Source organism: Wolffia australiana, chromosome 4 (genome assembly GCF_029677425.1).
Source record: "Wolffia australiana isolate 7733 chromosome 4, ASM2967742v1".
Lineage (NCBI taxonomy): Eukaryota > Viridiplantae > Streptophyta > Magnoliopsida > Alismatales > Araceae > Wolffia > Wolffia australiana.
In genome coordinates, this window is record NC_135838.1 from 13,617,501 (window position 1) to 13,628,260 (window position 10,760).

Below are 10,760 nucleotides of genomic sequence, written 5' to 3' on the forward strand. Positions count from 1 at the left end.
CTTAATCAGAGTGCTTCCAAAAGAAGACTGCCCTCGACTTGGTCCAATACAGAGTAAATCCCAGATCTTTGCGATGCGTTGGTTCAGCATTCTCTCATTAAAGGGTTTTCTTTTGACTCAATGAAATTGAAAACTATGGAAACTTCAATATAATGCACGTCCACCGAGGGTGAAAATATGGCCCATGAGTGATATTCTTTTATGGAGATTACACGCTCTTCTAATTTCCCAGAATGAAAGTAAAATCCAAATGTTCCACGCATATATGAGAATCCACTAGACAGCCTTCTAATGTTATTTCTTCCGATTTGCCATGAACTAGGTCATAACACTCACGTATTGTGATATGTTGGGGTGTGTACAGATACACGAGTGATCCGACTGCCAAAGAGTAGGGGACTTTTGACATGTACAGCTTCTGATATTCAATCTTACAAGCTTACAAGTGGGGTAGAGAGGGTTGCGCTTACAAGCTTAAGTTCTTTCATATTAAATCAGTAGAGCTCTCTCTCTCTCTCTCTCTCTCTCTCTCTCTCTCTCTCTTTATGGACCTTTGTTGAACAGGAACAGAGTGTTACTCCTTTGGTCTCTAGTAATCTCCACGTCCTATATCTTCTTTCATCTTGGATTCTCTGCCACATTTAGACTTGATCTCCTTGATGGAGTCCGTATCCTTGGCTGAAGTCAATATGAAATCAACAAATAATATAATAGATATAGATGACCCCGCCACCTTCTTGAATAAATGAATCAGTCATTCTTGCCCTCAGTGAACTCTAGAGTTGTAATGAAACAATCAATCTTTAATAATACACTCAAGGGGATTGTTTCAATCCACATTGAAATTAATTGAGCATGATAACAAGATCTATTTGATCATAGGGCATGGAGTGCAAGATAGGACCCACACACAGTGATTTGGATGCAATAAGCCATCTCAGAGGAAATGTTAGGGGAGGAAAAATTCCGGCTCTCATACCATACCATGAAAATCAGGGAGAATGGCATGGTATTATATAAATCCAGAGAGAGAGAGAGAGAGAGAGAGAGAGAGAGAGAGAGAGAGAGAGAGAGAGAGAGAGAGAGAGAGAGAGAGAGAGAGAGAGAGAGAGAGATCAGTATAAAATGGACCTAATTAGCAAGTCTAACAATGAGGATACTTGATCTCATAGCCATGTGTATGGAGACTGACGAAGGCGAAAACATGTAAATTGTCGTTGTTATTTTCGCTTCGATCAAATAAAAATTTGCATATGTAAACTTACTTAAAATCGTATAGAGATGAGCAAGGTCGTCTCCACGGGGATTGGCACTTAGAGCTATAATTCAACTAGTGAGTAGGAGAGTCAGCAAACACCACTAGGTGTTTGTTGTAGTGTTTAAGAGAGAATAGGGAAGAATTGAATAATGATTTTTATAAACGAAGTCCACCCTAAAGATTTTATCTAGACCTCAGATTTTATAGATAGATAGAGGGAGTAGATTAGTGATTTTAGGATATTTTTGTGAATGTTTAGAGGTCGACTTGTAGGAGAAAATGCAGGGGCAAATACTGAAGTTCAAATGTTTGAAAAAATGCCTAGCAGAGTATTTGAGATTTTTATGGTTTTTTATTAGGAACAAGATAGAATTTTAAAGGTATTTATCAGAGTATCGATGTAGATTAGGAATTATATCTTCCTAGAGTTTATTATATATTTTTATAGAATTTTAATTTGTTTAAAAGTATTTAAAATGGCGGTTTAAAAGTCGATCAGAGGATTTGCATAACAAGTGTTTGAAGAAATGGCTGAGGCGATTTGGGATAGTTTGGGTCTTTGCTCGAAATCGATTCACTTAGATTTCAAGAAGAATGGATAAAGGAGATGTTTTCTTGATTATACTGAAATCTAAATCGATTAAACTCCTATGCTTAGAACAATCGAAATACTTACCGGATTTTTGCGCCAACTCAGGGTCGCCAACAGCTTTAGACTCTGCTCCGGTTGCGTCGTCATTCAGCTAAGGATTTCTTCTCCGTCTTCTTCCTTTCTCTCTTCTAATCTCCCTTCAGGTCACGGCTCTGTCACCGCCGTTGACCGAGAGACCGAGGAGAACGATAAGAAGGCGGAGGATCTTCTCCTCCGGTGATTAAATTTCAAAATGCTCAATTCAATATTCCGGTGGCGAAAGGTACTTTTCTCATGACTTACAGTAGTTTTATAGGTCAGGAAGGGTCGGATGTCCTTCCTGACCGGTATGGGGCTATTCCAGCGACATCTCCGGCGACCGAGCGGTGGAAATCCGCCTTGTCGTCGCCGGAGTGACGCCACCGACGACGAAGACAGCAGACGGTGGTGAAGACAACGTGGAGATCTCCTGGTCGTTAGATCTAAGTCATTATGGGGTTCGACGGCTACGATTAAATCGTAGCCATGGACCCCTTTAACTCTGGTAGACCCTTGCTCCCTATCTGGTGCGCCACGTCAGCCATGAGAGTCCATTTGGATGCATCGGATTCGTCCACGTCCGTGCTTCAAGATGACTTGTCCCCCTGAAATAAAAGAAATAAAAAGAACAATCTTGACCGTTCGATCTTCCAAAGGAAGATCGACGGTCAAGATTAAAACGTTTCTTTTTAGTAAGGCCCATTTTGATACGGATTTCGAGCTGGGTCAGCTCAAAGCCCGTTCAGAATTTTAATGTAATTTCCCTTAGATTGCGGCCTGATGGGCCACGATCATTCTATTTCCATCTCTGGCCCAGCCTGCTCGTAGTTGAGACATGGAATTCGTGAATCCCATATTGCCCCTTTCTAAAAACAGAACAAGTATAAAAATTTTGCTAACAGCTTTTCTGAATAAAAAATGACCCACTTACCTTGGGCGCTGACTGAGTTATCTATGGACTGTCTGGATCTTTGTCTTGGGCAACGGCTACGCGGGGCGGGTGCCACCTTCGGTTGCGGCTGCACTTGGCTGCTGCTGCAGGTGGTCGCCTACAGTGTGCCCGGCTTTGGTCTGGCCTTTAATCGGCTCTTTAAAGGCCCCCATTTTTTATTCGTATTTTTTTTTATTACTATTCATTATTTTTTCCTTATTTTCTTTCTTCTTAATCAGCGGAATTCATACTATGCTCATTAAGGCAAAAACCTATTAAAAATGTGACGTTTTACATAATGACTGAAAGATTGCATATAAGAGGAATTTAACACAAAAATGCATACCTCTTTCATCTATTTGGCTTCTCAAAACTTCTAGTGAATATTGATTTACATGCCTGAATTGAGACTCGTCAGAGACAATGAGGGATAGTAGGTACAACTTTGCAAATGAGCTGACTTAATTTATAAGTATGCGTCCCTGGATGGTAGTGTACCTGATTGTCAGTCAACTTGATTCATGTCAAGATAGATTAAGTCATCCTTCGATATGGATCACAAATGATATCTTACAAATGGCCGGTTGTTTCTTGATGATTGCCCATCAAGTTTCTTATCATGGGACTCTGAATAGACTTATCAAAAATATATCTATCAAGTCTATAAAAGTGAATGTGTGGTAAAAACATGATCTTTTACATTTTGGATGAGATGATACATACTCAATCCAGATGACAGAATCAACTCATTGAACTATTAATTTGATGATAATCTCTTAGTGTATCAATATAATGTAGTCTGGATAATAAGATTTTGATTATTAACTACACCCTATGGGATAAACAAAAAATTAGGGATAAATATGTCATTTAAGGTATTGGACTCATGCGTAATATTCATAAATTTCCATATGGAAATAGAGTAAGGTTGAACCACACAGAATAGTCGTTAAATTAATGAATATTTGGGATTTTAAAAATGTTTCTTTATAGTTTGGAATTTTAGATATTTTTTAAGAATGAATCTCAATATAATGAAAGGAATATATTGAAAATAATTTAAATATTAGTGGAAAGTATTTTTTTAAAAATTAGACAACTTATCCCCACTATAGAGAGTTTGAATTTTTCGAAAATGAAAACAATCAAAAACTAGTAAAAAAGACATTCATGGGCGCTAGTTTCTGTTTGATTCTTTTTTGGTGACCCATGATTGAGTCAACTAGGTCACACAATCCACTTGTCGTAGGTACGGGCACCAACACTATCTTTAGGGGAAAAATGGTCAATGGTGGCCAGAGAACAACATAGTTTGTTGGTGGCATTATGTCGATGACAAGTGTTGAAGATTTTGGCTACATGATGAGTTTCAGATGTTCATGGCATTGAAAAACTATGGATTCATAATGAATTGGATAATAATATATAAAAGAAACTAATATGGACGGGAAAGGTATATGATGAAGGAAATTGTGTGTTAATTTGTAATGTCGGTGCAATTTTCATTTGCCTAAAATCAAATAAATTTGATAAAAGATGTAAACTCAGTCAGAGATATAGCAGGATTGAGGTCGGCTCCGCAGGGACTGGCCTTCAGAGATTTATTTAATAATTTAGTTATTAGTTAATAAGCAATACTAGTAATAATAGGGGTAGAAAATATAATAAGAAATTCATATTTAGTAAGTATAGAGAATACTAGATTAATAAGATAACTAGATAATAAGATAATCCTTGAGGGGAAGGAGACATTGGTTTTTCACAGGGATCGACGTGGCATCGATCCATGAGACATAATAGGGGTGGGGATGGTTAATCAATGGCAACAACAATCGTGAAGTCATGGCATCGGATAGCGCGTTGATACAACTGCCACTATCTATGATTGTCTTACACATCTTATCTCCAATTTTAACATAGGTGTAGAATATGGAAGTCCTCAAAGCGGAGTCTTTGGTGGATGGTTGGGTAAGGGTGCAATGAAAAATACCCCTAACTGAAGTAGAAGGGTCACCTCGTGGAGGGTATGTAGGGCAGTCAGTGATTCCAATGAAGCTCACCAAACCATCATTGTGCACGAATTCAATCTACCAAGTTCTCTACTCTATATTCTTCCTCGTCGATAGGTTGTTCTTCTAAGGTGGGTTCAATTTCAATGGATTCATGCCCTATGTGTAAGGCTCGAGAGGGGCACTAAGAGGCTCTATGGCCACGTCCCTGGCACTTAAAGCATGTCATACCGGACGGGCCAATCTGGGCTGGGTTAGGTTGAGTTGGGGCTCTCCCGGTAGAGTCGAGGTAAGAAGAGGTACGACTACTGGGATGTAACGGAGTGGATGATTGTGGTGTGAAGGCAGGAGCACGGTGTTCAGTGGGAGTACGATTAGGAGTGGCTACTGGTGCTGGGAGAGCTAGAGGAGGGTTGTAAGGAGTTGACCTGTTGGGGTAGGAAGGATAGGCGTGATTGTTAAGATCGGGGCGGCCACTAATGACGGGGCTACTGTAAAGAGTTTGGTAGAGTTCGAGATCCTCTACAATCTGATAGGCTTGCTCAAGTGTGGCAGCCTTTCGAACAAGTAACTCCGTCTCCAGGTAAGGATTAAGTCCGGTTCTAAAGCGGGATGTGACAACTCGAGGGTTCTCCCCAACTCCACAACTCACATAAAATTCTTTGATTTGTGTGATATATGCCGACATGGGGCGCCTACCTTGTTCTAACTTATGCCATTGATCTAGGAGATTATCTAGGTACGTATTTCTCTCGCAACTAATCTTTCATTTGGGGCCACATGTCTATTGGTGTTACTCGTCGGTTATAAATTGAAAATTCAAGATTATCCCAAAAAATTTTCATAAGATTATCTTCATAGAATTGTTGCTATATCTGACTTAAGAATGTATACTATGAACAAGATCGCTTGGTCATTAGGAAGTAACTAAATATTAAGAGTAATTTGTTTCTTTGATGATGTCTTAGATCTTAGTAAGTCGTTCTACTTATATCTAAACCATTGATTAAAAATTATTCACATTTAAAAATCATATTTTTCCAATATTAGTTTGAAGTCAACCAATAAGAATTTTGGTAATAAATTACTGGTTTTTTGTAATATTTAAAGGGAAAAATGAAGTGTGTTATGAAGTGATCCAACTGATTAACTAAAAAACTGCTGGTTGCATATATTTGAAACATTAAAATGACAGAAATATGAATTTCTAAGGGGCTAATCTAACTAGATAATTTTTAAAAATTAAAATCATGACAAAATTTGGTGATTGATAATTCAAAAATTGATTGGGTGATTTACATGAATCAATTGTGTTGTTGATGTTTGGACTTGTGCGATAAAATATTTATTTTTAAAATTAGAAAGCATAGGATGAAAAGACAAACCACAGAGGGCCGATTGTCCACAAAATTCTGAATTCTTATTTTAAAAAAAGATGTTAAAGGGGATAGGGAAATAAAGACATGGCTACTGGAAATCTTTTGAAAATATTTTGTGATTTATATGGGCTTTAATTTTCTTTCATAAAATTTAGATCTTAAATTTATGCCCAAGATTCATCTGAAACTGAAGTGAAATACATGAATGGAACTGCATTAGATTGAACTTTGAACAATATATGTCCAAAATTTGAAGAGGAAAAATATCAATTCAATTTCAAGGAGAGGATGAATGGAGTTTTGAAAGAAATTTTGGGAAGAGATAGACTACATATGAAATCGAATTCTAGAAAAATAAAATTTCAAATCTATAGAAAGAAATGAGGAATAATGACCAATAGAAGTAGTGAAAATTTGGGAAAATTTGTTTTTAAATGGAATTTGAAATGGATCTACTAATATAGAATAAGGATAGAGATCAGAAACATAATAAAGTGAAATGCTCTTCACCCATAAAATTCTTCAGGATCATGTACAATTTTCCCACGCCTTGGCATTTTAGAGGCGTTCAAGAACCAAGTCAAAGAAGAATAAATAAATTTACAAGGTCAATCTAGGAATAAGAGGATTTTTGATTTTATAAGCTTTTGTGTCCTTTCAGGCCAACTAAGGTTGAAGGCCTTCCATCATGTTTGGTGTATCTTACCAATGTTATTTTTATTAAACCAGATATATGAATCGACAAAAGTTAAAGAAGAGTCTGTCCTCAAAATTTGGGCCCAATATGATGGTTAGATCTCCGGATATCAGCATTACAAAATGACTTAATCTCTACCATTGGAGGATATTTCTTTCTCCTCCATATGGACCCCACTGTACTAAAATCCTCATTCTGATTGGTCCAACCTAGTTTCTTTTTTTTCCTTTGCTGATCAACAGCTAGTGCTACATGCGTAGCATACAAAATAAAAGAAGCCATCAGATAAATAAATTTATAAATAAAGTTCAGTGCCTTTATGGTTCTGATTGCAATGGCAAAAGGGCACCCTGCGTGGGCCACTAAAGCCTTGCCACGTAGGCCGAGCAGTCAAACATATTTAAAATATTTTAACCAGGCATTTCACCCTAAGATGATGCCTTATTTCGACCAATGAAAACTGGTGACATAGCATTTATTACAAAAGAAGTATTTTTTATGGGTATGAAAAAGTCTGTGTTAATTGGCCATATGTGTCTCTACCAATTTCATTCACATGAAATTCCATTCAGAGGAATGCTTTCAACCTCAGCTTGCCAAAAATTTCAAAATCATCCTCTAACTCAATCAAGAGGTTCCACAAGGTTTGAACAACTTGGAGTGTATGACCAGTGTGGTGAACAAAAGGGAGAAAAATCTCTATGCTACTCAATAGTGTTGAGGAAGGAAATACTGTCTCCGCCGCTAACCAATATCTATTTATTAGATGAGATAAAATCACTCAGTCTTCCTTCATAAAATGGATTTGTTTCTAGCTTGGGATAATGTTCATAGCAATGGATGCCTGAATAACTATGGATCATTAGGTGAAACATTCATCAAAGGGATGGGAAAACAGTATATATATTACCATAAAGCATTTAGAGATCTCTTAATAAGTTAGAATTATGACAGATCTTTGAAAGCTGTATATGATAATTTATTATAACTGCTACCAAACTATTCATGATTTTATCCATGCGGCTGAAATTTGCAAAAAAAATGTTCAAATTCTACAGTTTTTAGTCTTCCTTTCTATTAATTGAGGCTTTCTGATACTAATATTTGACAAAAGAGAAAGTAACTCCCTGATTCACCTCCTCTTATAACATTCATATGAGCATAGTAATCCGTGTTCTTCAGTCAAAGCTCAACAAGCATATATCACTGATTTAAGGGTTTCAATTCTTCTTTCCACTAATCAATACCGAGAAAATTGCTTTCCTTGGGACATCATCCCATGAGCACATGTAGAAGGAAGACTTCGTTTTGCTCACATACTCCTCATACCGTCCGACCCTTCTCCGGGTTTCTTGCAAACCACTACTCGCGACCAGATTCAAGGAATCTAGAAGAAGAAGAAGGAGAAGAAGGAGAAGAATTAGAAGAAAAAGATAGGCGCCGCTGGTTGACCGGGCGACGAGATTTTTTCCCGAGTCAAAAAACTAGGAGAACGAGAGAAGAGGAGAGAAGAGAAAATGATATCGTCCAGGTGGCGTCGGCGTGCGGTGGATGCTCCTTCTTGTGGGACACGCACCAAACTACACGGCGGATTCTCCGCCTCACAACATCGTCTGGCGTCCGCGCTCCCTGAGTTGGAACGGCCCTCAACACCGTGTCAGACCCGCGAGCTCCCTCTTCTTCCTCCGTTTCCTCTCTCTCTCTCTCTCTCTCTCTCCATACAAAATCTTAGACTCAGAATCCTCGAGAGACCCACGCCAAGAATCCCTTCTTCTTCTTCTTCTTCATCTCCTCCTACAACACCTTCTTCCTCTGTATCAATTCTTCTTTGTTCGTCTTCTACAGTAAAACATAGCATGGCAGCAGCGGCCACCGCCGCTAGAGAATTATCCACGCTCGCCTGCCTGTGCAGCGCGGTGGAAGCGCCGAGCTTGCGGCCGGGGGCGACCCGCCTGGGCACTTCCTTCACCGGCGAGTTCACGGCGGCGCGCCGCCTCCGCTGCAAGCCCCGCCGGCGGAGCCTCGTCGTCTCCGCCGAGCTCGGCGGCCAGTACGAAGAGAGTTTCGAAGACGTCCACCAGGTCCGCCCTCGCCACTCATTCTCTCCCCTCTCCCCAGACAAGGATAAAATAAAAGAATAACGCAGTTAACGATAATTGGGTCTGGTCTGGTTTCAGCAACTCATCACCTATTTCACGTACAAGGCCGTGAGAACTGTTCTTCACCAGCTCTACGAGATGAACCCGCCCAAGTACATGTGGTTCTACAAGTAAGCAAGTCCCTCCGATCTTAACACTTTTCTGGGTCTGCGGGGCGTTTTCTTCATCTGGGTTTTGTCAAATCCGCAGCTTCGTCGCCACTAACAAGCCAGACGACGGGAAGAGATTTCTCCGACTCCTCGGAAAGGTTGGTTTTTTTTATTTCTTTCTAAGCGTGCATTTCCGATCCCAAATCCTCAGAAGATCGCAGTTTTCTCAATTGTTCTTGGATGTTATTCAGGAAAAACAGGATCTTGCGGAGCGCGTGATGATCACCCGACTCCATCTCTACGCCAAATGGATCAAGGTGACCAGGAATCGAAGAAACCGATTGCTTTCATGGGTAGCGTTTAATTTCTGTTTTTTTCGGTGGGTTTTGATTATCGCTGGTTTTTTTATCAGAAATGCGACCACGCGAAGATGTACGAGCGGATTTCGACGGAGAATCTCGAGCTCATGCGAGAGCGGCTCATCGAGACGGTCATCTGGCCGTCCGAAGACAGCAACTCCGACATGCTGGGATGATCATAGCTTAAGTTCTTTGTTTGTCGGATGATTAGCTTGAAATGATTCATATTCTTGTATAAGAACCTCTCTGTCTGCCCCTTTCACCTGAATCCCAAGTCACCGAATCTCTGCTCAAACATGATTCTGAGAATCTCCACACACTCCTACTCCGCTGACACGCGGTCCAAGCAGAAGCCTAATCGACCATCAGACCTGGGGCCAGACAAGACTGCCCAACGACTATTGGAGCTCCAAGAATTACAGCTATTATGAGAGAATCAGTCAAAATATAATGCCAGGAAAAAACTGAACATGTTAAGCAAAGGGTCGAATTATTTATGGAAGAATAACAAGCAAAGATTCATATGAGGGTTCGTCTCTCTCAACATCTCTCAACCTTTTGGTCAATCAATATTTAAAAACATGCAATAAAACATGGGGAGGAGATGTCAACAAAAAAATTGACATTGAGAAGAGATCCAGAAACATATCACGCATTAATTTACTGACCATGTGTGAATAATCTATGTGAATAGAAACAAGGTTCCATAGCCAGGAATGGCCTGTCTCTGTCTGGACACTAATGAGGGCCTTTACCAGAAAATTGATAAACTCTGTTGAGGATCTTAGCTTAATGGAGCCTAAAGTATGTATCCAACAAACTCAAGAATCCACCAAGAGTATAGGGATGAGAGTAAACAAAACCCACACACTGATTTGGAGAAAAATGACCTTCTTGAATGGGATGATAAGTGTTCACAATAGAGGTCCAAAACAGCAAGTACAAAAGGAGAAAAGAGAACAAGTTCACAAAAGGAACTAACCAACAAGAAGATACACCATTGGTATCACCTTCTTCCAAAAGCCTCTTTGCAAGATGCTTTGCTCTTCTCCAACTCTCCAATTAACTAAGCTTGAATCCTCCAAGGATGCTCTCAAGAATTCCTTCTCGGACACATTCCCTCAGAATTCCTCCTCCAAAATTCCTTACTCAAGATGAGGAAGACACCTCCTTTTATAGAGCTCCTTGGAAGCTTCTAGAAACCTCCCT

The 10,760-nt window shown here is 39.5% G+C and overlaps 1 protein-coding gene across 1 annotated transcript; it reads left to right on the plus strand.

Moving 5' to 3' along the window:
* The first annotated feature begins 8,565 nt into the window (after positions 1 to 8,565).
* LOC144702028 (chaperonin-like RbcX protein 2, chloroplastic) lies at positions 8,566 to 9,846 on the plus strand. Its single transcript, XM_078573890.1, has 5 exons — positions 8,566 to 9,025; positions 9,122 to 9,213; positions 9,293 to 9,350; positions 9,444 to 9,509; positions 9,605 to 9,846. Exons 1-5 carry the CDS (start codon positions 8,801 to 8,803, stop codon positions 9,725 to 9,727), a joined length of 564 nt encoding a protein of 187 aa, XP_078430016.1. The 5' UTR covers positions 8,566 to 8,800; the 3' UTR covers positions 9,728 to 9,846.
* The last annotated feature ends 914 nt before the right edge of the window (positions 9,847 to 10,760 follow it).

Coding starts and splice junctions, on each gene's coding strand:
- LOC144702028 (XM_078573890.1), top strand. CDS start 8,801: ATGGCAGCAGCGGCCACCGCCGCTAGAGAATTATCCACGCTCGCCTGC. Junction 9,214..9,292: donor AAGTACATGTGGTTCTACAA/GTAAGCAAGTCC, acceptor TCAAATCCGCAG/CTTCGTCGCCACTAACAAGC. Junction 9,510..9,604: donor TCTACGCCAAATGGATCAAG/GTGACCAGGAAT, acceptor TTTTTTTATCAG/AAATGCGACCACGCGAAGAT.